This window comes from Amblyraja radiata, chromosome 11 (genome assembly GCF_010909765.2).
Source record: "Amblyraja radiata isolate CabotCenter1 chromosome 11, sAmbRad1.1.pri, whole genome shotgun sequence".
Lineage (NCBI taxonomy): Eukaryota > Metazoa > Chordata > Chondrichthyes > Rajiformes > Rajidae > Amblyraja > Amblyraja radiata.
Window position 1 is genome coordinate 40,018,403 of NC_045966.1, and position 25,679 is coordinate 40,044,081.

General features: G+C 47.5%; 2 protein-coding genes across 13 annotated transcripts in view; both read right to left on the minus strand.

Annotated features, from left to right (window-relative positions):
- Positions 1-17,588, minus strand: part of anxa6 (annexin A6) — a 56,021-nt gene extending 38,433 nt beyond the window's left edge. For 3 of the 11 annotated variants that reach the window (XR_004413468.1, XM_033029760.1, XM_033029758.1), the window contains exons 1-2: positions 17,420-17,588; positions 7,102-7,159 (exon numbers count right to left, since the gene is read on the minus strand). Coding sequence is in view for 10 of the 11 variants with exons in the window: in XM_033029760.1 (XP_032885651.1) it covers positions 7,102-7,119 (18 nt within the window). In the remaining variant the exon portion in view is untranslated. Of the gene's footprint in view, positions 1-7,101; positions 7,160-17,321 lie in introns of all 11 variants that reach the window. The other 8 variants (XM_033029767.1, XM_033029766.1, XM_033029765.1 and 5 more) reach the window with 7 other exon arrangements.
- Positions 17,589-23,418: 5,830 nt separating this feature from the next.
- gemin5 (gem nuclear organelle associated protein 5) overlaps positions 23,419-25,679 on the minus strand; it is a 39,703-nt gene continuing 37,442 nt past the window's right edge. Inside the window, exons 27-28 of one of the 2 annotated variants that reach the window (XM_033029757.1) lie at positions 25,577-25,664; positions 23,419-25,319 (exon numbers count right to left, since the gene is read on the minus strand). In XM_033029757.1, coding sequence (XP_032885648.1) covers positions 25,143-25,319; positions 25,577-25,664 — 265 coding nt within the window. In that variant the 3' untranslated portion in view covers positions 23,419-25,142. Of the gene's footprint in view, positions 25,320-25,576; positions 25,668-25,679 lie in introns of both variants that reach the window. The other variant, XM_033029756.1, reaches the window with a different exon arrangement.

The following is a 25,679-nucleotide window of genomic DNA, read 5'->3' on the forward strand; positions in this document are numbered from 1 at the left end:
GGGACTGTCATATGTTGATAGAATGGAGCGGCTGGGCTTGTATACTCTGGAATTTAGAAGGGGATCTTATTGAAACATAAGATTATTAAGGGTTTGGACACGCCAGAGGCAGGAAACATGTTACCGATGTTGGTGGAGTTCAGAACCAGGGGCCACAGTTTAAGAATAAGGGGTAAGCTATTTAGAACGGAGATGAGGAAAAACTTTTTCACACAGAGGGTTGTGAATCTGTGGAATTCTCTGCCTCAGAGTGCGGTGGAGGCCGATTCTCTGGATGCTTTCAAGAGAGGGCTAGTTAGAGCTCTTAAAGATAGCGGAGTCAGGGGATATGGGGAGAAGGCTGGAACAGGGTACTGATTGTGGATGACCAGCCATGATCACAGTGAATGGCGGTGCTGGCTCGAAGGGCCGAATGGCCTACACCTGCACCTATCGTCTATTGTCTCCAAAGATGTCTAAATAAGAACTTTGACTCAAAACGTCACCTTTCCATTTACACCAGAGATGCTGCTTGACCCGCTGAGTTACTCCAGCGCTTTGAGTCTTTTTTTGTAAATCAGCACCTGCAGGTCATTGTGTCTCCATAGAACAGTACAGCACAGCAAGAGGCCCCTTCAGACTGCATTGTCCTGGAGATGATTGGGTTAACGTATGTGGAGCGTTTGACAGCTCTGGGCCTGTACTCGCTGAAGTTTAGAAAGATGAGGAGGGACCTCATTGAAACTTATTGAATAGTGAAAGGCCTGGATAGAGTGGATGAGTGGGAGAGTCTAGGACCAGAGGCCATAGCCTCAGAATAAAAGGACGTACCTTTAGAAAGGAGACTAGGAGGAATTTCTTTAGCCAGAGGGTGGTGAATCTGCGGGATTCATTGCCACAGACAGCGGCGCAGGCCAAGTCATTGGGTATTTTTAAAGTAGAGATTGACAGATTCCTGATTAGTATGCGTGTCAAAGGTTACGGGGAGAAGGCGGGAGAATATGGTTGAGACGGGAGGATAGATCAGCCACGATTTTATGGTGGTGGAGACTTGATGGGCCGAAAGGCCTAATGTCCGTGCTGAACGTGATGCCAGGTTAATCTCCCGCCTGCACATGATCCATATCCACTCCCTGCATATCCATGTGCCGATCTAAAAGCCTTTTAAACATCACTATCGTATCTGCCTCCACCATCACTTCTGGCAGCATGTTCAAGGCCCCCACCCCCCTCTGTGTTAAAAAAAACTTGTCCCACCCCATCTATTCTCCTCATGATTTTATGCATCTAATGATCACCCCACAGCCTTACGCTCCAAGGAATAAAGTCCAAGCCTGCCCAAACTCTCCCTTGAGTCATGGCAACATCCTCATAAATCTCTTCTGCACTCTTTACAACTTAAGAATATCTTTCCTATGGCAGGGTGACCTAAACTGAACACTGTACTCTAAGTGTGGCCTCATCATTACCTTATTACATTGAACATAGAGCAGTGCAGCACAGAAACAGGCCCCTTGGCCCCACAATATCCGTGTGGAACGTGATGCCAAGTTAAACTCAACTCCTCTACCTGCCTTAAGGGTGGCACGGTGGCGAGGTGGTAGAGTTACTGCCTTACAGCGCAAGAGACCCAGGTTCGATCTTGACCACGGATGCTGTCTGTACAGAGTTTGCACGTTCCCCGTGACCTCGTGGGTTTTCTCCGGGTGCTCCAGTTTCCTCCCACACTCCAAAGACGTTACAGGTTTGTAGGTTAATTGGCTTCAGTAAAATTGTAAATTGTCCCTAGTGTGTGTAGGAGAGAGTTAGTGTACGGGACTCGCTGGGCGGCAAGGACACGGTGGGTCGAAGGGCCTGTTTACGCGCTGTATCTCTGATCTAAACAAAAGATTAAAAGATTGCAGGTAAGCATAAATGCAATGAAGTCAAATTGTGGAGGCTTTGGAGAGGCTGCAACTGGCGAGAAGTTTAACAAAATGATTGTTTTCTATGGAATGTCAAAGGCTGAGGGTGACCTGATAGAAGTGTATAAAATATGAGAGGGTAGACAGATGGAACCTTTATCACCAGGGTGGAGAAGTCCAGCACTGGAGGGCACAGCTTTAAGTTAAGAGTGGGAAAGTTTAAAGGAGATGTGCGGGGGGAATTTCATTTTCACACAGACGGTGCTGCAGGCTTCGAACATGCTGCTGGTGGTGGAGGCAGATACGATAGTGATGTGTAAGAGGGTTTTAGGTAGCCACATGAAAGTGCAGGAAATGGATCAGGTACAGGCAGTTTACAAGTAGCACCTGAGGTCCTTCTTAGATCTCTCTCCTCTCACCTTAAGCCTGGGCCCTCTAGTTTTGGAATCCTCTACCCTGCGAATACCTTTCCCCAGGGTGGAAATGTCAAAGAGTAAAGGTCTGTCCCACGAGCATGCGACTCCATGCGGCAAGCGCGACCTAACGTGGTCGCTTGAGCCATACGGCCTCGCGGGGCCGGTCCCACTTCGATCGCCAGAGCCGTATGGAGTTGTGCGGAGCTGTTCCCGACATCGCGTGGGGCTCCCAAAATCTGACCGTGTTCAAAAATTCTGTGCGGCAACGGCCTGCCGGCCCGCAGCCGCCTCAAAGCCGTACGCACCGACTCGACAGGCTTGCGTAGCGTCTCGATGCCGCGCGCAGCGTCTTGACGCCGTACGTCACGCACGAACTTCCCGCGGACTTCGCTCGAACTTCACGTCACTCACTCGACCCCCGCGTGGCCCCCGCTTCCGGTTTGGTTGCACTTGCCGCATGCAGGTCGCTTGCTCGTGGAACAGGCCCTTTGAACCAAGCACTAAGGAAAGCGGGCAAGATTTTATTTTTACACGGAGGGTGGTGGATGCCTGGAACGCGCTGCCAGGGGTGGTGGTGAAGACAGATACGGTAGTGGTGTTTAAGAGGCTGTTAGATATGCGCACGGATATGCGGGGAATGGAGGGATGTGGATGAGGGCTGTGCAGGCAGACGAGATCGGTTTCACTTGGCATCATGTTCGGCACAGACGTTGTGGGCTGAAGGGCCTGTGCTGTGCAGTTCTAGGTTATGAGGGAACACTGGAACCAGGGCAGTAAGGGTGGGAACATGCACTGAGGTAAGGCAAGGGAGGCAGTTGGGACGAGAGCCCGTTCTGTCTGCCCACTGTGCTGCTGAAGTCATGAAATTCCAGCATGAAAATCTCCCAGTGTAACAAGTCCACAACCTCTCCTCGCATTCCTCTCCAGCCTCCGACTAACCAATGCCAAACCATTAGAGAGAGAGAGAGAGAGAGAGAGAGACCGATGCCTCGAAACAGAGGTCAGTCAATTTTTCTTGAGGATCAACACAAAATGCTGGAGTCACTCAGCGGGTCAGGCAGCATCTCTGGAGAAAAGGAATTGATGACGTTTAGGGTCGAAGTAAGGTCCCGACCCGAAATGTCACCTATTCCTTCTCTCCAGAGATGCTGCCTGCCCTGTTGAGTTACTCCAGCATTTTGTGTCTATCTTCGCAGTTCCCATCTAGACACATTTCTGTTGCCTTTCTCAGCATAAGAAACAATAACCTGGCTCCTCGAAGTTTGCAAATTGGCTGTGAGTCTTTAGACTTTAGAGATGAGATACAGCCTGGAAATAGGCCCTTCGGCCTACCGAGTCCACGCTGACCAGCCATCATCCCCGTACACACCAGGGTCAATTTACCAACAAATTAACCTATTAATTTACTAAATTATTAAACTATTAAATGACCCAATTAACCGACAAACTTGCACGTATTGAGTGTGGGAGGAGTCCAGAGCGCCCGGAGAAAACCCACGCGGTCACAGGGAGAGCATACAAACTCCACACAGAAGGAGCTTCTCTCCATACAAAGCTTCAAATGCATTTACCACCGGATAAATTCATAAGTCATAGGAGCATTGGAGTCATTAGGGCATTCGGCCCATCGAATCTACTCTCCCATTCAATCATGACTGATCTATCTTTCCCTCTGAACCCATTCTCCTGCCGTCTCCCCATAACTCCTGACATCTGCACTAATCAAGAATATGTCGATCTCCGTTTCAAAACTGCCCAATGACCTGGCCTCCACAGCCGTCTGTGGCAATGAATTCCACAGATTCATCACCATCTGGCTAAAGAAATTCCTCCTCATCTACTTCCTGAAGTTACGTCCTTTTATTCTGAGTTTAGGGCCTCTGGTCCTATATCCTCTCCACACCACTCCATCCAGGCCTTTCACTATTCAGTAAGTTTCAATGAGGTCCCCCCTTATCCTTCTAAACTCCAGTGAGCACAGACCCAGCACTGTCAAACGCTCCTCATATGTTAAGCCGATCATCCCCGGGATCATTCTCGTAAACCTCCTCTGGACCCTCTCCAATTCCAGCATGTCCTACCTCAGATATGGGGCCCAAAACTGCTCACACTAGTCCAAATGTGGCCTCACCAGCGCCTGCTAAAGCCTCAGCATTACATCCTTTTTCACTCTCCCCAAAGAGTGATCATTTATTATCTGAACAGGTTAATGCAGCAGGGAATCAGGCCCTTCAGCCCAACTCACCCATACTGACCAAGATGCCCCATATACAGTAGACCCACCTGCCCACATTTGTCTCACACCCCTCTAAATATTCCCTATCCGTGTACCTGTCTAAATGTCTTTTAAATGATGAAAGAAGAAACTACACATGCTGGTTAGCAAAAAAATACTCTCAGTGTCTGAAGAAGGGTCCCAACCTGAAACGTCACCTGTCCACGTTCTCCAGAGATGCTGCTTGTCCCGCTGAGTACTTACTTTGTGTACACTTTGTGTCTTTTCCATTTGAATGCTTTTAAATGGATGTTGGTCGAAGGGCCTGTTTCTGAGCTGTATGACTCTATGACTCTAAAAGAACATTGTAAAGTGCCTGATATCCCTTAAACCCTGTCTCTATAAGGTGATACATGTTGCTCATTGAATTATTCAGCGGCTTACAGCAGGTAAAAGTTGCCTTCTGATAGTTATCCAGTGACAGTCAAATAGCACAGAAACAGGCCCTTCGGCCCATCTTGCCCATGCCAACTGTCCTAAGTAATTCTGAAAATTACAAGAAAGGTTATTTCCAAAGGCGGCACAATGGCGCAGTGGTAGAGGTGCTGCCTCACAGCGCTAGGGACCGGGGTTCGATCCTGACTACAGGTGCTGTCCGTACAGAGTTTGTACGGACAGCACCCACAGCTCTCCGTGTGGGTTTTCTCCGGGTGCTCCGATTACCTCCCACATCGCAAAGACGAATAAGGTTTATAGGTTATTTGGCTTTGGTAAACTGTGGTCAACTGAACCACACTACCAACAACTAGAGAGTGGTCCTGACCTCCCATCTATGTTTAAGAAAGAACTGCAGATGCTGGAAAATCGAAGGTACACAAAAATGCTGGAGAAACTCAGCGGGTGCAACAGCATCTATGGAGCGAAGGAAATAGGCAACGTTTCGGGCCGAAACGTTGCCTATTTCCTTCACTCCATAGATGCTGCTGCACCCGCTGAGTTTCTACAGCATTTTTGTGTACCTCCCATCTATGTTGTTTGAGACCCTCAGATTATCTTTAATCGGTCTTTACTGGACTTTATCTTGCACTAAACATTATTCCCTTTATCCTGTAGCTGTACACTGTGGATGGCTTGATTGTAATCCTGTATAATCTTACCGTTGACTGGATAGCACGTAGCAAAACAGCTCTTTACTGTATCTTAGTACGTGACAATAAATTAATCTCAAAAATAAACTTAAACTAAACTAGAATATTCCCTGGAATAGATACCGGATACCAGTCACAGAAAGTCCTTCCTTTATCCAAAACCCACTCTCATGACCCCAGGCAGCATGAGCCTTTATTTCCATCACTAACTAGCCCTAACAAAGGGGACCCCTTAACACCCCACACTTAAAATCATAGTCAAGGGGCATAGAGCGTGGAAACAGGCCCTTCGGCCCAACTTGTTCACACCAACCAATATGCCCATATACACTAGTTCCACGCCTGTTTGGCCCATATCCCTCTAAACCATTCCAATCCATGTACCTGTCTAACTGCTTCTTAGATAGTCCCTGCCTCAACTGCCTCCTCTGACAGCTCGTTCCATACACTGTGTGAAAAGGTTAGCCCTCAGGTTCCTCCAAAATCTTATCCCCCTCTTCTTAAACCCGTGTCCTCTGGTTCTCGATTCCCCGACTCTTGGCACGAGTCTGTGCGTCTACCCGAGTCCTAGCGGCTCAACCTCTCCCTCAAATCACCTCTGTACCCTTTCCAGCTTGACATCTTTCCGATAACATGGTGCCCTGAACTGAACACAATGCTCTAAATGCGGCCTCACCAAGTCCCCATTCCCGTCAAGAGCGGAACTCGCTATCAAAACATGGAGGGGACGGGGGATACAATTTTTTGGCTGCCATGCGCGCATGCGCACACTCACACACACGCACGCGCGAGGCTTCGGAGGCTCAATCCAGCGCTAAATGCAGCTCAACTCTGCCTCTCACCGGGTTAACTACAGCCCTGTCTGGACTGACGGGATACCAGCGCTGCTTCTCCGCGCTGGCCATATTTCCTGCTAGTCCAGGAAGGCTGTAGGCTCACCTGGCGGGACAGGCAGAGTTAGCGCTGGCCCGTCTGATTCCCGACCAAAGATCCTATAGCGGAGGATCTTTGCTGCCGACCTCTCTGGGGGGGGGGGGGGGGGGGAATGGGGGGGAATGGGGGGGCACTCGGGTGGGGACGGGACAGCGCCGGAGAGCCGGCCGGAATCGATCCTGGCTGCGGATGAAGCGCAGGTCTGTGCCACGTCTCCCTCCTCCAATCACCGCGCTCTATTCTCAGTCCCACGCCCCCCCACTCCTCCCTCCTCCAATCATCACGCTGAATCATGTCCCGCCCCCATTGCCTGCTGCCCGACGTCTCTCTCGTCCAATCGGCGCCCTCGATCATCAGTCCCACCCCCACTGTCTCGCGGAAAGCGGAGATTTCACCGGGTTTTAAAACCCGGATTACTAAAACTTGGGGGGGATGTCCCCCACCTCTCAAAACATGGAAGGGACGTGTCCCCTCCCCCCGGGTTTTCCGCCCCTGTTTATGCTTACCTTCACCGCGGCTGACATGGCTTCCAGTTATCGTGGTCGGACGTCGATCCAAATCTATCTGGTGAGAGAAGAGAGAGGAATTATTCATGACCCTTACAAAGGAGCAAATGGCAGGGTGTTCCATTATGGATGCCCCCCTCTGCTGCTGTTTGTATGTGGAACATCAATAAGTGGTCTTGTATTACACACAGTGCTGTAAACATAAGCATTGCATATCAAGTCAAGAGACAAGAGCAGAAACAAGGAACTGCAGACGCTGGTTAGTTCACAAAAGACCGGTGGTTCAGCGGTAGAGTTGCTGCCTCACCACGCCCAAGACCCAGGTTCGATCCTGTCTGTACTAAGTTTGTACGTTCTCCCCGTGACTGCATGGGTTTTCTCCGGGTGCTCCGGTTTCCTCCCACACTCCAAAGATTGGCTTCGGTAAAAATTGTAAATATTCCCTATTGTGTAGGATAGTGTTAGTGAGCAGGGTTTGCTGGTCGGCGCAGACTCAGTGGGCCAGAGGGCCTGTTTCTGTGCTGTATCTCTAAACTATGACAGACATAAAGTGCTGGAGTAATTCAGTGGGTCAGGCAGCATCTCTGGAGAACATGGGTAGGTGACATTTTGGGTCGGGATCCTTCTTCAGACAAGTTGAGGGTTTTTTTTGTTTTTTTTTGTTTTGTTTATTTTATTAGAAGTTAATACAATACAAAACAATACAGTGGCACCTAATTTTAGGTGCCAACTATGTCATACCGTAACCATTCCATGTACAACCTCTAGTTTTATGTTATGAGAAGGAAGTAAGCAAGACAAGAAAAAGAAAACAATAGAAAGGGGAAAGAGTGGAAAAATAGATGGTAGAGAGTAGAAAAATGTGAACTGTGTATATAAAAAATAAAAATGAAAAAAGAAAAGGTGGAAAGTAGAAATAGAAGAGAAGGCCCCTTAAAAGAAAACATTTCAAATCTATATTCGGAGATGTAGATCTATCCACGTCATGAACTGAAATCAGCAATCCTTATGGTACCGCTGCATCACATGATTCCAAAAAGTCGATGAAAGGAGACCAACTCCTTAAGAATTGGTCATATTTATCTATTAGTCGGAGTCTCATTTCTTCAAGGCGTGCTATGTCCATCATATTCCTAATCCACATTTTAACAGTTAGTATGGTTGTATTTTTCCAAAATTTAAGTATCAATTTCTTTCCAATTATTAACCCATAATTAAAAAAAACATTTTGGTCTTTATTTAAATTGGTATCTTCTACTATTATTCCAAATATAATCCATTCCATTTTGGGTTCTATTCTTGACTTGAAGAGCTTTGTAAATATATCAAATATATCACTCCAAAATTTATTCAACTTTGTACATCCTACAAATGAATGTGTTATATTAGCGTTTTGAAACAAACATTTATCGCATCTGGGAGAGACGTTTGGATAAAATTTATTCAACCTCGTTTTTGAATAATATAGTCTATGTAATAATTTGAATTGAATTAAATTATGTCTTGTATTAATAGAACAGTTATGTGTATTCATCAAATACTTTTCCCATCTATCCTTCGAGATGAGGGTTTAAATGTAGCAACAAAGAACTGCAGAAGCTGGTTAATTCACGAAAAAACCACAAAGTTCCTGAGTAGGAGCAGATTTAGACCATTCAGCCCGTCATATCTACTGCGCCATTCAATCATGGCTGATCTATCTTTTTCTCTCAACCCAATTCTCCTGCCTTCGCCCCATAACCTTTGGCACCCTTACTAAACAAAGAATCTGTCAACTTAAATGCCCAATGACTGCCTCCACTGCCATCTGTGCTCATGAATTCCACAGATTCACAGCCCTGTGACTAAAGACATTCCAACTCATCTCCTTTCTAATGGCATGTCCTTTTACTCTGTGGCATTAATTGTCATATGGACTGAAAATGGAACAATGAAAGTCTTATGGGCCTGTCCCACTTTAGCCGTCAGTTACGCGACAGGCCGGTGGCGCGCAAAGATTTCGTACAGGACGAAGTCCACACTCCTCCACACCACTCCATGCGCCCGTCCCCGTGCTACCCACAAACTACCCACGCGCTACCCACACGCTAGCAGGTCACGTAAATGGCGTGCGAATAACGGCCAAGTGGGACAGGCCCTTTACTTGCAGCAGCACAACATGTCTGTAAACATAGTACACATGGATGACACAATAAACAAAAAAAAGTTAAATAAATTATTAAAAATTTAGTTTCGTTTTTTAGAGAAACCGACCCTTCGACCCACGAAGGCCGACCATCGATCACCCGATCAAACTAATTCCAAGTTATCCCATTTTCTCATCCACTCCCTACACACTAGGGGGGCAATTTACAGAAGCCAATTAACCTACAAACCCACACGTCTTTGGGATGTGGGAGGAAACCGGAGCACAGAGTGGTCACAGAGGGAGTGTACAATATCTAAGTAGGGCCTGTTTCTGTGCTGTATCACTCCATGACCCTCGGAATAAGGCAAGATATTTCTTCACCGACAGAGTGAATCAGTGGAATTCTCTGCCTCAGAGGCCAGTGACATCTCTGTCTATTTAAGGCAGATATCCGTTGATTTCCAGTAAGCAAGGAATTGAAGTCCCAGAGTCCTATGGCTTGGAAGCAGGCCCTTCGGCCCAACTTGCCCACACCGACCAACATGCCCCATCTACACTAGAACCTCCTGCCAGCATTTGGACCATATCCCTCTAAACCTTTCCTATCCATGTATTTGTCCAAATATCCAACCTATCCAAGGTTAATTGGCTTCAGTAAAAATTGTAAATTGTCCCTCATGTGTAGGATACTGCTGGTGCTGATCGGGCCGAAGGGTATGTTTCCATGCTATATTTCTAATATCTAAAGACTAAAGAGATACAGCATGGAAACAGGCACAAAGGCCTCCTCCTAAAACTCACCAAAGCACTCCCTGCCTGGGCATCAGAAACCATCAAATCTCTGCTCTCCAACCGCAGGTTCAGAGTTCACCTTGGACAGAACAAGAGTGCATGGAGAACGCAGAAGAATGGGCTCCCGCAAGGGTCAGTTTTAGCCCCAACCTTGTTCAACCTTTACACAAATGACCTACCCACCACCAAATCCCGCAAATTCATCTATGCAGATGACATCTGTTTGGCCTTCCAAGCACCAGGTTTTGGTACATTGGAACAGGTGCTCAATGAAGACCTTGCTAAACTGGACGAGTACTGCAAAACCTGGCGCCTAAAACCAAGCCCAGCAAAAACGGTCTCCAGTGTGTTCCACCTCCATAATGCAGAAGCCACAAGAGAACCAAACATCTATCTGAGCAGGACCAAACTGAAGTATGCCCCCACTCCAACCTACTTCGGAGTGACCCTTGACAGGACCCTATCCTTCAAGGAACATCTCAAAAGAACAGCAGCTAAGGTGAAGTCCAGAAACAATCTCCTCAGTAAGCTTGCTGGCTCAAAGTGGGGGGCAGCAGCCCCCACACTGCGCATTTCAGCACTAGCCCTTGCATTTTCTTCAGCCGAATATTGTGCCCCCGTTTGGTCCAGGTCATCCCACACACACCATGTGGACACCCAATTGAACTCAACAATGAGGATCATCACAGGAACAATCCGCTCAACACCACTCCCCTGGCTCCCTGTCCTATCCAACATAGCCCCTCCACACATCCGGCGAGTAGTCCTCACTCAAAGGATGCTCCAAAAGACCAAAAACTCCCCTCACCTGCCAATTCACATGGACATCTTCAACCCACCCACTGCTCGACTTCCATCTAGACCACCAATTTGGAAGAACCCACCACCAGCTGATTTCACCATCCAATCAGCTTGGAAAAGGGAATGGGAGTCCAAGGACGTCCCAAATAAACATCTGGTGTCAGACCCCACCCTACCGGTCCCTGGCACCAATCTCCCAAGGAAGCAGTGGACGACGCTGAATAGATTCAGGACTGGACATGGCCCCTGCTTGGCCAGCCTTCACAAATGGGGCAGCAGTCCAACCCCACGGTGTGCTTGTGGAGAGCAGCAAACAATGCAACACATCATTGAAGCATGCCCTCAACAAAGACTCAAAGGAGGACTTGTCACCCTTCATACAGCAGATCAAGAGGCAACTGCTTGGCGAAAGGACTTTGCATTCGCTAAATAAATAAATGGAAACAGGCCCTTCGGCCCACCGAGACCATGTCGACCAGCGATCACCCGTTCACACTAGTTCTGGTGAACTACACGTGCAGGTTTATAGGTTAATTGGCTTCTGTAAATTGTAAATTATCACTAGTGTGTAGGATAGTGGTAGCATATGGGATGATCGCTGGTCAACGTAGACTCGGTGGGCTGAAGGGCCTGTATCCATGCTGTATCTCTAAAGTGTAAAATCTAAAGTTGTTGTTCTGGCACCATGCAGACAGACGATCGATATCCCTGCTGTAATCTGACTCAGCATTACCTAGGGATACTGTACCAGAGCAGATTTGAAATGTTAATTTAATCTATTCCGTAAAGCAAGCGCAATCATTATTTGCACCTTTCACCAGCAGAAGTGGCGCATGGATCCTCTGTCTCCCACAGCACTGCAGTGCGTTCGATCCTGGTTTTGAGACACATGCGACGATGTATGCAAATCAGACTGCAGTGATGCAGCAGTTTTGTGACTGCATCACTGCCTCAGGGACAAGTGCATCCACTGCCTCAGGGAACGGTAGATCCAAACCCAGACGAGAGTCCAGGTTTTAGTTTAGTTTAGTTTAGAAATACAGCGCGGAAACAGGCCCTTCATCCCACCGAGTCCATGCTGACCATCGATCACCCGTTCACATTAGTTCCATGTTATCCCACATTCCCATCCACTCCCTACACACTAGGGGGCAATTTACAGAGGGCCAATTGACCCACAAACCCACATGCTCATGTTGTTGGGATGCGGGAGGAAACCGGAGCACCCTGAGGAAAACCACGTGGTCACAGGGAGAGCGTGCAAACTTTGCACACGCACAGACAGCACCCGAGGTCAGGATGGAACCCGCAGGCACACAAGGAACTGCAGGTGCTGGAAACTGGAGCAAAACACAAAGTGTTGGAGGGAGTCAGCAGATCAGACAGCATCTGTGGAGGGAAATGGACAGGCAACATTTCGGGTCGGGACCCTTCTGATGGAGTAGGCCGGGGGGGGAGAAAGCTGAAAAGGTGAGGTTGGAAAGGGACAACGTCTAGTGAGTGATAGGTGGATGCCTCTCCCTTTCCCACACCCATTTGTCTCCTTTACAACTCTGGCCTTTGTCCACCCATCTGCCAATCAACCACCCCCCCCCTCCCCCCCACCTTAGTTTATACAGAGAGATACAGGATGGAAACAGGCCCTTCGGCCCACACCTACCAACATGCCCCTTCTACACAAGTCTCAACTGCTTGCTCAACACTAAACCCGTTCTATCCATGTACCTGTCCAACTGTTCCTTAAAAGTTGCAATAGCACCTGCTCAACTACCTGCTTCGGCAGCTTGTTCCATACACCCACCACCTATTGAGTGAAAGTGTTATCCCTCAGGTTCCTATTAAATCTTTTCTCCTCAGCTTAAAACTATGTCCTTTGGTTCTCGATTCCCCTACGCTGAGCAAGCTCCAGAGACAAAGTCCAATGTCCACAATGGGGTAGAGGTGCATCGGACAGTACCCTAGCTTATGGAAGAACTGTTCCAAAGCCTGAATACAGAAGGGAAGAAGCTGTTCCTGAGTCTGGTGGTGCGTGCTTTCAAACTTCTGTACCCCAAAGGGGTTGAGTTGAATCGGACGGGACCTTAGTTCCCTCCCAACCCCATTCACCTGCCCTCTCCCCATAACCCCTGACGGGGTTATGGGGAGAGGGCAGGTGAATGGGGTTGGGAGGGAAAGATACACCACCCATGATTGAATGGCGGTAGACTTGATGGGCTGAATGGCCTAATACTGCTCCTATAACTTATGAACATGAGCTTAGTTCATCCGACACCATCAGATAAATGAATGAATTGAAAAATACATCCCCAGAAAATGGGAACGACCACACAGGAGTACACTTTCAAAAGCTCAATAAAATCATCCACCCAACTAACAACAGATGCCATGCCTTCACCAGAGAGTAAAGTGGTGTGAAACATTCATGTGGGGCTTAGCACAAGGTGGTTATTTAGGTACATCAGCTCGGCAAGAAGGTACAGGACTGGAGAGAGAGAGATAATTAGTGATAAAAACACTATCATTCAGGGCAGTCACACCTCACATCCGCAACCTGCTATCTCACTGCATTAACACGTCAACCCTGCTGCAGAGAATCATAAACTGCACTTCATAAATTCATCCATCATAGGAGCAGAATTAAGCCATTCAGCCCATCGAGTCTACCCCGCCATTCAATCATGGCTGATCGATCTATCCATCTCGACCCCTTTCTCCTGCCTTCTCCCCAAAACATTTGATGACCGTACTGATCAAGAATCTGTCAATTACGCTTTAAAAATACCCAATGACTTGGCCCCACCGCCGTCTGTGGCAATGAATTCTACTGAACCTGAATTCCACCAGCTTGACTGTGTGGTCATTAAATAATCTAATCTAATCTAATCTCTGGCTAGAAAGATTCCTCCACCTCCGTTCTAAAGGTACACCCTTTTATTCTGAGGCTGTGGCATCTGGTCTTAGACTCTCCCACGAGTGGAAAGATGCTCTCCACGTCCACTCTATCCATGCCTTTCACTGTTCGATAAGTTTCAATGGGGTGCCCCCTCATCCTTCTAAACCAGCAAGCACAGGCCCAGAGCTGTTAAACGTTCATTATATGTTAAGCAGGCTCAGTTTAAATCATTGCAAAAATGAAAGAAAGTTTGGAATTCTGCCAAGTATCCTTTCTATGTTATAATCCAGTCATGTTACAGAGAACAGCTCTGTACTAAACCCTCAGATTCTGTATGCTGTAACCCTATGTTTCTTGAAATGGATGTTTGAGGAAATTATAGTCAAAACACTCCTGATAAGAAGTGTGTTAGTTTGGGGGAAGAGAGAAGAACAGTTAGCCATAGACACATGGAACTGCAGATTGTAGAGACACAGCACGGAAACAGGCCCTTCAGGCCCACCGAATCCATGCCGACCATTGATCACCCCATATACTAGCACAATCCCACAAACTTACAATTTTACTAAAGTCAATTAACCTAGGTCTTTGGAGTGTGGTGGGGAACCGGAGCACCCGGAGAAAACCCACGCAGCCACAGGGAGAACGTACAAACTCTGTACATACAGCACCCGTTGAACCAGCGGACAGCGGTTTAAGGTGAAGGGGGGGAAAGTTTAGTAGGAATCTGAGGGGTAACGTTTTCATGCAAAGGGGTGGTGGGTGTATGGAACATGCTGCCGGAGGAGGTAGTTGGGGCTGGGACTATCGTAATGTTTAAGAAACATTTGGGCAGGTTCATGGATAGGACAGGTTTAGAGGAATATGGACCAAATGCAGGCAGGTGGGACTAGTGTAGATGGGGCATGTTGGCCGGTGTGGGCAACTTGGGCCGAAGGGCCTGTTTCCATGCTGTAAGACCCTATGCCTCTTACAAAGTTGGAGAAACTTAATTAAAGACAGCTAGCTCATAGGTTGTTAATTAACGAGTACCACTTTCCTTTTTATTTACTCTTTGCTACTGCTGTGGAGCGAGGGAATGAAGCAGTGGGTGGGAATGAAGTGGTGTGCAATAGGATTTAGTGACTAGCTGCTGTAGTCTGCAGTAGTCACACCTAATCATTTGCCGATTCAGAAGTTAGTCCCTGCAAGGGAAGTTTATAAAATACTTGGCAGTACAAACAAAAATCGAACAACTTTGCTGCTATTTCCAAAAGGAAAGTGAAGACTCTACTGTCTGAAGAAGGATCCCCACCCGAAACAACACCTATCAGGGTTGCACAATGGCACAGTGGTAGAGATGCTGCCTCGCGATGGTTAGATCCTGACTGCGGGTGCTGTCTGGACAGAGTTTGTACGTTCTCTCCCTCACCTTGTAGGCTTTCTCCGGGTGCTCCGGTTTCCTCCCACACTCCTAAAGAGTTGGTAGGTTAATTGGCTTTGGTTAAAACTGTAAATTATCCCCAGTGTGTAGGATAGTACTAGTGTACGGGGTGATCGCTGGTCGGCACAGACTCGGTGGGCCAAAGGTGCCGTTTCCATGCTGTATATCCAAACTAAATTCAAGCATCCTTCTCCTCCAGAGAGGCTGCCTGACCCATTGAGTTACTCCAGCACGTTGTGTCTTTCTATGAAGGTTCCTCCATTCATATTCTGTTTGGGTAGCTTACAACACAATGGTATGAACAATGAATTCTCTATCTCTAACTACCCTCCCCCCCCCCTTCCGCTCCCATGTGCCTCACCTGGACGCCCATCTATTTCTCCACTACATCCTCCTCACCTGCCACTACTTTTCTCCCTCTGGCTTCACAATCCGCAACGCTTCAAACCCGTCTCATACCTTCTGTTCTTGTCTCTGACCTTTGTTCCAACCACCTGTCAGAAACCTCCAGCTTTCTCCTCCCCCTCTCCCGACAATCTGTCTGAAGGGTCTGACCTGAAATGTAGCCTACCCATGACCCTACAGAGATGCTGCCTGACCCGCTGAGTTACTCCAGCACTCTGATTCCCTTTGTGTATTAACCAGCATCTGCAGTTTCTTGTTTCTGCATTTGAACCCTCTTCTCTGTCTCCTCAAAGAAGCACAACTTGTCTGAAGAAGGGTCTCGACCTGAAACGTCACCCATTCCTCCTCCCCAGAGATGCTGTCTGTCCCGCTGAGTTACTCCACCATTTTGTGTCTCCCCTCAGTGTAAACCAGCATCTGCAGTTCCTTCCCACACTGCTGGACAAAGTCACAGTTATCCTGAAACGGTCAGTTTGTATCAGCTTAAACAATGTGTGAGCTGATTTGTAGATCACATTTTAGATTCAATAGTAAATATTTCCTTTGTCTTCAGAAACAAAAGTAACATTTCTCAAAGCAAAATATTTTATCAAAGTAACATTCAACTCCACAATCCTTATTTCATTCTAAAGCTTTTTAACCCCACACGTACCAATTCAATTCCTCTCCAAACCAACACATTTAATTTAAAACTTGTATTACACAAAGCAGTACCCATGCTTCATTTCTTTCAATACCGAGTGAAACTTTAAAAATCTGATACATTTTCAGCTTTTCTTTCTAGATACAATTTCTTTAAAAAGATAAGCATTTGATTTACAAACGTTTAAGCAATTGGGCTTTTCAGAATATTAAAAAAAACAATGATTTCTTTTTTCTTTAAATGGAGCATTTCACCTTGAAAGTTAGGCAGACTGACACCCAGACACAAAATGCATGCATCTTGAATGGGCTGGGAAATTAATAACAATAATTTAAAAGTAACAATATATTATCGATGGGTTTAAATGTACCTTTTAAGTCCCGTATACAACAACAACAACAGTACTAACATTTTCATTTAATTCCCCCCACACTGAACGAGTCATTAAAAATTCGATACATTTTCAGCTTCTCATTTTAAATACAATTTCTTTAAAAATATAAGCATTTGATTTGCAAGCAAGTTGACATTTATGGGGTTTTTTTTTAAACGATCTTCTTTTTCTAATTAGCCATTTCACCTTGAAAACTAGGCAACTGACATCTAGAAAGCGTATGTGCCTTAAATGGGTTGGGGAGTTAATAACATTTAAAACAATCCTTTCGAAGTGACACGATATTCTGTATAGGTATAAATGTACTTTATAAATCCAGCAGACAGCGGTACTAACATTTCCGATTATTTCTATCTACACTGAACGAAACGCTTAAATAATCCGATACATTTTCAGCTAATTTTAAATACATTTTTTAAAATAAATATTTACGTATTGCAATTTAAGTATTTGCAGTTCGCAAACTTTGAAGCAATTTGGCTTTTCTGAATTTTTAAAATCCAATTATGTTCTAGTTATTATTGTTAACCCAGCATTCAGCCAGCCGTGCGCACTAGCATTGACCTTTAATTCTTTCTACACTGAATGAGAACTTCAAAAATATCGATGCATTTCCATCTTCTCATTTTAGGTGCAATTTCTTTTTAAAAACTGCGACATAATTTGCAAACTTTTAAGCAATTTGGCATTTGAGAATAGTTTAAAAAACAATGTTCTTGTTGAAACGTATGTTTAAGTTACCGCTGCAGTGGTGTTCGCCTCTAGAACGATGGTTTTAAAGTGATTATAGAATGGTTCTTGCTTCACTCGCAGTCGCAGTCGCCGCTTCTGATACTTACCCGGGGCTGCGGTCGAACCGTCTCTCTCTGCCGCCTCTCCCCTGCAGTAAGCCGACCCTCTCTCTCTCTGGGAGCCGCCCTGGTCTTATGTGGTGCAGTGCTCTGCGGCTACTGCCCCGTAGATCACTCCCACCCGCTGTGTAGACTGGCGCTTTGGGAAATACATCGTGAGAAGGAGGGAGGGGAGAGAGAGAGAGAGAGGAAGGGGGGAGGAGGGGAGAGAGGGTAAGGAGAGAGGGGAAGGAGGGAAAGGGGGAGGGAGAAAGGTAGGATGGTAGGAATGGAGGGAAGGAAAGAAGGAAGGAAAGGATGAGGGAGAGAGAGGGAGGGAGGGAAAGAGGGTGGAGGGGCTAGAGAAAGGGAGTGCCCATGATCCATATTCCTCCATTCCCTGCATATCCACGTCCCTATCCAAAGGCCTCTTAAATGTGGTATCTGCCTTCCCCACTGTGTAAAAAACATAGCCCCACATATCTCCTTTAAACTTGCCCCTCTCAGCTTAAAGATGTTACTTCTAGTCCTTGACATTTCCACCCTGGGAAAAGTTTCTGACTGTCTACCCTATCTGTGCCTCTCATAATTGTACTTCCATTAGGTCTCCCCCATAACCAGAGAAAACAATCCCAAATCTGTCCACCCTCTCTCTCCCTGTAACTGAAACCCTCTAATCCAGGCAGCATGCTGGAAAACCTCCTCTGCACCCTCTCCAAGCTCCACATCCATCCTGTAATGAGGTGACCAGAACTGCACGCAACACTTCAAATTGCGAGCAATACTCCCAACATTTAAAGATGCATATTATACATAAATTTCTATGCAACTGCGGCAGAGAGAACCCAGCTCGTTGATGCAGTCACAAGGATAGCCCATTAATGTCTCTTCTAGTATACAAGATTGAGGAGATTCGTTATGTCAGCAAATACTCTCTTGAACATCTACAGGAGTACAGTGGACAGCATATTGGCTGGTTGCATCACAGCCTGGATCCACAACTCAAGTGCCCAGGAATGACTATTCCACTTTCTCCATTTAATTTACAGCTCCGATAATCCCAGTGTTGGATTATTTAGTAGACGTTGGCTGATCTTTGTATTTTCACGGCAACCATGGACACCGCTCAGTGTAATGGACACTTTACCTCTATGGACCACTCCATCTGCTACCTGCTTCCTGAGAAACATTCTGCCCCCTGACCTTAGTCCAGTCTTAATTTCATTTATCAATTTAGGGGCGGCACGGTGGCACAGCGGTAGAGTTGCTGCCTCACAGCGCCAGAGGCCCGGGTTCCATCCTGACCACTGATACTGCCTGTATGGAGTTTGTACGTTCTCCCTACGACCGTGTGGGTTTTCTCCAGGTGCTCCGGTTTCCTTCTGCACTCCAAGGGCATATACGTTTGTAGGTTAATTGGCTTTGGTACAAATTGTAAATTGCCCGTATTGTGTAGGATAGTGCTAGTGTACGGGACGATCTCGGTGGGCTGAAGGGCCTGTTCCGTGCAGTATCTCTAAACTCTAAAACTTGTTATGTTTTTTTCGAACAAGCAGTGTACAGGAACAGGCCATTCAGCCCTAATCTGCTTATCCATTTGATAAGATCACAGCTGAACATCCAACTTACAAGAAGAACGTGTAAACTCCACACAGCGCCCAAGGTCAGGATCGAACCTAGTTCTCTGCCGTTGTGAGGCAGCGGCTCTACCCGCGTGCCACTGTGCCCCCCTGCATGTGTGGAAAATCTGGGGTGGGGGGGGGCTTTCAAAGGTAATAAAAGATAGAACAGCACAGCTCAGGAACAGGCCCTTTGGCCCACAATGTCCGTGCCGAACATGATGCCAACACCATATCCCACTTTCATATCCCACCATTCTCTGCATATCCATGTGCCTCTTAAAGCCTCTTAAACTCCATTATCATACTGTATATACCTTCACCACCACTCCTGGCAGCGCGTTCCAAGCGCCTACCACAAAAAAAGTTGCCTGGAGTGGAATTTGAAATCCCAATTAATTTAGTTTAGTTTATTATTGTCATGTGTACTGAGGTACAGTGAAAAGCTTTTGTTCCATTCAGTGAAAAGTCTATACATGATCACAATCAAGCCGTCCACAGAGTACAGATACAGGATAAAGGGAATAATGTTTCGTGCAAGTCCAGTAAAGTCAAGTCAAGTTTCAAGTCAAGTTTATTCGTCACATACACATACGAGATGTGCAGTGAAATGAAAAGTGGCAATGCTCGCAGACTTTGTGCAAAAAGGCAAACAAACAAACAACCAAACATTAAATATTGTGGGCGGAAGGAAAAAGGGAGAAAAAAAACAAAAAAAACAGCAATAAAAAATTTAAGAAAAGCAGTAGAGTAGTACAGTAAAGTTAGTCCCTGGTGAGTCCGATTAAAGATAGTCCAATGTGGTAGATGGGAGGTCAGAACCACTCTCCAGTTGGTGACAGCACGTTTTAGTTGCCTAATAACAGCTGGGAAGAAACTGTGCCTGAATCTGGTGGCGTGTGTTTTCACACTTCTGTACCTCTTGCCTGGGGATCGTGACAGAAGCCTCCTCGTGGCGATCCCTGGAAGCGACGACGCGATGCACTTTGTGACGCATCAGGCAACCAATTCTGTCAACATGTTGGACGGCAGAAGCCAACAGCGAACTACATCGTTAACACACGAGCGAACAAACCTCTTGCCTGATGGGAGAGGGGACAAGAGGGAGTGACCGGGGGTGTGACTGGTCCTCGATTATATTGGAGGCCTTGTTGAGACAGCTTGAAGTGTAGATGGAGTCAATGGAAGGGAGGTTGGTTTGTGGGAGCTGTGCTGAACTACCATCTACCACTTTGATGACCCTCTGACTATCCTTTGCTAACTTTACCTTGCACTAAACATTATTTAATCCCTTATCACAAATCTATACGCTGTAAATGGATCGATTGTAATCATATATTGTCTTTCTGTTATATTTAAGAGGGATATATTTAAGAGGGAGTTAGATGTGGCCCTTGTGGCTAAAGGGATCAGGGGGTATGGAGAGAAGGCAGGTACAGGATACTGAGTTGGATGATCAGCCATGATCATATTGAATGGCGGTGCAGGCTCGAAGGGCTGAATGGCCTACTCCTGCACTTATTTTCTACGTTTCTATGCTCTCTGTGTTTGGGCCTATTTCCGCTGCTGTGTGTATCTCTAAAGTCTAAATGCTTGTAATCATGTATAATCGTTTCGCTGAAAGACACAAAAAGCTGGAGTAATTCAGCGGGACAGGCAGCATCTCTGGAGAGAAGGAAGGGGTGACGTTTCGCGTCGAGACCCTTCTTCAGACCACTCGCTACTACCATAGTCATTCCGCTGACTGGTTAGCACGCAACAGAAGCTTTGCACCGTACCTCGGTACACATGACAATAAACTGAACTGAGACTGGTCCTTGATTCTGCTGGTGGCCTTGTGAAGTGTAGATGGAGCCCGGGGGGCATTTAATTACGACCACCCCAATCACTCATTCCACACAACATTCCGATCCCTTGCCTCCCTCCCCCACTCTGGTGGTGGGCGAGTGTTTCTGCATCTGCAGTGTATTTGTCCAGCTACGCGTCGTCTCTGGTGCCAAGCTGCCCCGTTTCCTCAATAGGTTCTTTGTCCAACAGGTTGCAATGAATCTTGCCTTGATCTTCCCTTCAGCCTGTAACAGCATTTGGCAGAGCAGTGAAGCAGTAGATCGCAGAGTGCCTGGGTTTGTTGTACCCTGACCTACCCTTCACCGTGTACTGTACACCTGACTGCACATTTCTGCTCCGTCACCTTCTTTATTCTTAGTAGAATTTTTTATTGATAAAGATTTTATAAGTCACTGGTCAGACCACAGATGGGATATTGTGAGCAGTTTTGGGCTGCATATCTGAGGACGGATGTACTGGCGTTGGAGAGTGTCCAGACGTATTTATGTGTGGTATTATCTTATCTGTTTGGGTGGCGCAGCGGTAGAGTTGCTGCCTTACAACGAATGCAGTACTGGAGACCCGGATTCAATCCCTACTGTCTCTCTACCTACTACCGGCGCTGTCTGTACATTCCTGTGTGGGTTTTTTTCCGAGAATCTTTGGTTTCCTCCCACACTCCAAACATGTTTGTATTTGGCTTGGTAAACGTAAAAATTGGGTGTTAATGTGCGGGGATCGCTGGTCGGCGTGGGGCCGAAGGGCCTGTTTCCGAGCTGTATATCTAAACTAAACTAAAGCCTTTCACTGTTGGAGGTTGGAGGCTTACAAGTATCATCCCAGGGATAATTGGGTTAACACAAGATGAGCGTTTGACCGCACTGGGCCTGTACTCGCTGGAGATGAGAGGGAATCTCATAGAAACTTACCAAATGGTGAAAGAACTGAATAGAATGATGTTTCCACCACTAGGAGAGTCTAGGACAAGAGGCCACAGTCTCAGAATAAAAGGATGTACCTTTAGAAAGAAGATGAGGAGGAATTTCTTTAGCCAGATGGTGGTGAATCTGTTGAATTTTTTGCCTATTAAATTTAGCTTAGAGATAGTTTTGAGACAGATTGGCACAGCGGTACAGTTGCTGCCTCAGAGCGCCAGAGAACCAGGTTCGATCCTGGCTGCGGGTGCTGCCTTTATGGAATTTGTCCGTTCTCCCTGTGACCACGTGGGCTTTCCCCCGAATGTTCCAGTTCCCTCCCACACTCCAAAAACGTACAGATTTGTAGGTTAATTGGCTTGGTAAAATTGAAAATTGTCCCCAGTGTGTAGGATAATGCTATTGTATGGGGTGATTGCTGGTCGGTATGGACTTGGTGGGCCGAAGGGCCTGTTTTCGTGCTGTCTCTCTAAACAAAACAGAGCTGAAGGTGAGAGATCCAAGAGAGACTTTGGGGACAACTTTTCACCCAGAAGATAGTTTGGGATAAGCTGCCAAAGGTATAGAAGCGGGTATACTTAGTTTAGAGACATTGCGAAAACAGGCCCTTCGGCCCACCAAGTCCATGCCGACCATTGATCACCCGTTCACACTAGTTCTATGTTAACCCACTTTCGAATCCACTCCCTACTCACTAGGGGGCAATTTACAGAGGCAGATTAACCTACAGACCTGCACTTCATTGGAATGTAGGAGGAACGCCACGTGGTCACAATGAGAACGTGCAAACTCCACACGAGGTCAGGATCAAACCCGAGTCTGGTGCCGTGAGGCAGCGGCTCTCCTCGCTGTGCCACTGTCACAGTCATACAGCGTGGAAACAGGCTCTTCGACCCAACTTGCCCACACCAACCAACATGCCCCATCTACACCTGTCCCACTTACCTGCGTTTGGCCCATATCCCACTAAACCTGTCGCATCCATGTACATGTCCAAATGTTTCTTAAAAAGTGCGATCGTACCTGCCTCATCAGTACATCGAGCGCGTGGACCGGACATTTTGTAAATTGGGCTGAAATATGACGACGGGTGCAAGAATTTCGCTGTGCAGTGGAGAGGTGACAATAAAGAACTCTTGAACCATTGCCACACAATTACAATTTCCAGTTAACTTGTTTACTTTAGGGATACCGCACAGAAACAGGCCCTTTGGCCTACCGAGTCGTGCCAACCAGCGATCACCCCGTACACTGGCACTATTCTACACACTAGGGACAATTTACAATTTTTACCAAAGCCAATTAACCTCCAAACACACGTCTTTGGAGTGTGGGAAGAAACCAGAGCACCTGGAGGAAACCCACGCGGTCACTGGGAGAACGTACAAACTCCATGCAGGTAGCACCCGCAGTCAGTATCTAACCTGAGTCTCTGACGCAGTGAGGCAGCAACTCTAATGCTGCGTCACTGTGCTGGTTCAGTAGATAATGCATAGCAGTAGCCCACAGTCCCAGGTTTTGGCGCCATTCCCAAAGTCCAAGCTGCAGTTGAACATAATGGCCCGTTGCTGCCGTCGCCTCCATCACGATCATCCAGCGAACCGTGAACGGACCAGAAAGCTACAGGTGATGGTGCAGGAACTTTTATTGTATAAAAACAGGATTATGATTACAAATCTGAAAACACATAGCCAGCCCGTGCACAAAGTTAACCTTAATTGAAAGTGGACTAGTGTATTAAAGGGGAAACAAAAACACACGATAGTCTTTAAACCCACGGCTGTGCTTCCAGTCACAGTATCTGCTTGGTCCACTATTGGTGTTGAGAAGTTTAATATCCAAGGACTGGCATCCACGGTGCTCCCTCATCCTCTACATCGCTGTGGTTCATAAATATGGCTCTCCGTCTGCTACTGAGGGATCAGAGGCAACCATCACCCTTGAGAGATCCAGAGATCTCCAGAGAACGAGCCTCTCCATCTTCTGCTGAAAGACCAGAGGCAGCCATCTCCCAAGTATCTCCTTGCTGGCTGATCTGCAGAGATCTTGACCACTGCACTCCTTCTGACCAACGAGAGGGAGGTTCCAGGGATTTATCTGAGAGATGGTCCTCTCTATCTCTCTCTAGATGTTGGTAAGGGCACCGTAACCCATGGGAAGGGCAGGGCTGGGGTGGGGGAGTGAGGTCCAAGGAGGAATGTCTATTGGGGTTCAGGAGAGCCAGGTCCTCTGGGATAAGTGGGGACACAAAGAACTGCAGATGCTGGTTTACACAAAAGGGCACAAAGTGCTGGAATAACTCAGCGGGTCAAGCAGCATCTCTGGAGAACATGGATAGATGAGGTTTTGGGTCGGGACCCTTCGTCAAACTGATTTTTGGAGAGAGGGGGAGAAAATAGGTGGGAGACATGAGGGGGACAAAAAATGAGTTCTCTTTTACAGCTTTCTCCACACCAACAATCTGAAGAAGTGTCCCGAAACGGTCAGATCCGTGTTCTCCAGATACTGCCTGACCCGCTGAGTTACTCCAGCACTTTGTGTCTTCCTTTGGCATGGGCGTGTGTGCTCAGTCTGAGGAACAGTGAGGGTGTGGATTGGAGTGAGTGAGATTCCTGAGCAATCCCAACCCTTGTGGAGGAGAGGTTCATACCTTGGAGCGTGGGGAGAATTCTACTCTTGGGGAAAGTCAGCCCCAGAGGTGCGAGAGCAGGGGGAGGGGAGGGGATGAGACTCACATCCAGTGTGTCTGCAGCCAGTGTCCAACGGCACATTTGCGGGACCGGGCTGTGAGCGAGAGTGGTGTCGCCGAACTTTAGCGCAAAAATCCCACTGCGGAATGGTCAGATCCAGAGCAGGGGAGGAAGTGTGCGTGTGTGTGCATCTCTCCCTCTGTTCGTCTGTGTCTCCGTTTGTGTGCGTCTGTCTCTGTGTGTGTCTGTCTGTACGTCTGTCTCTGTGTCCCTGCCCGTACACAGAGAGCTCACATTCTCTCCCCCCTCCCCTCGTCGCTACGGAGGTGCCGTGTAACTCCGTGATTCCCAGCACGATTCCTCCATCCGGCGCTCCACACTCGGAAACGCCGGTCACTTTCTCCCTTCCCCATCAGACAGTATCCAGACAGGATATCCAGAGCAGAGTTCCCGGGAACACTGGACTCTCTCCCCCTTTGCCTCAGACAGAATATCCGAATGCTTGGAGTTCCCGGGAACGCGCGGTGTCGCTCCCCAGCGCCTCAGATGGTATCGGATGGAATGTCCAGAGCAGAACTCCCGGGAGCAGCAGTCTCCATCCCTTCGTCTCAGACGATATCCGGAACGGAGCACCCGGGAACGCCGGTGGTCTCCCTTCCCATCAGACGGTATCCGGACGGGATATCCTGATGGCGGAGTGTCGCTCCCGGTCAGAGCCATGATCCCGGAGGAGGGAGAGGGAGCGGGAGGGCAGGTCAGGGGGGAGGAGGGAGGGGGAGAGGGAGTGGAGGGAAAGGATGAGGAGGCAGCACTCTGACACGTCAGGGAAGGGGTGGCGCTGCAAGAGAAGACAACAGGGGAGGCAGTCAGTGCTTTCATCGCGGAAAGGGGGGCTTGCAATCCCATAGGGACACATTAGACTAGAGATACAGCGCGGAAAACAGGCCCTTCTGTGTAGTATGGTGGTTTAGTACAGTGCAGCATATAGATTAGTATGGTATGTAGTTTAGTATAATACAGTAAAATTAAATTATAGGAGGGAGCAGGCTGGGAACACACTCCACTCCCCCCCCCCCCCGGTCCCTACCCCCTCACCTTCACGATCTCTGCGATGGTCTCCCGCTCTCTGTACACGCGCTGTAACTCCTGCGTCAGACTCACCATCGAGCCCGGACCTTCCGCACTGCCGGAGAAACGT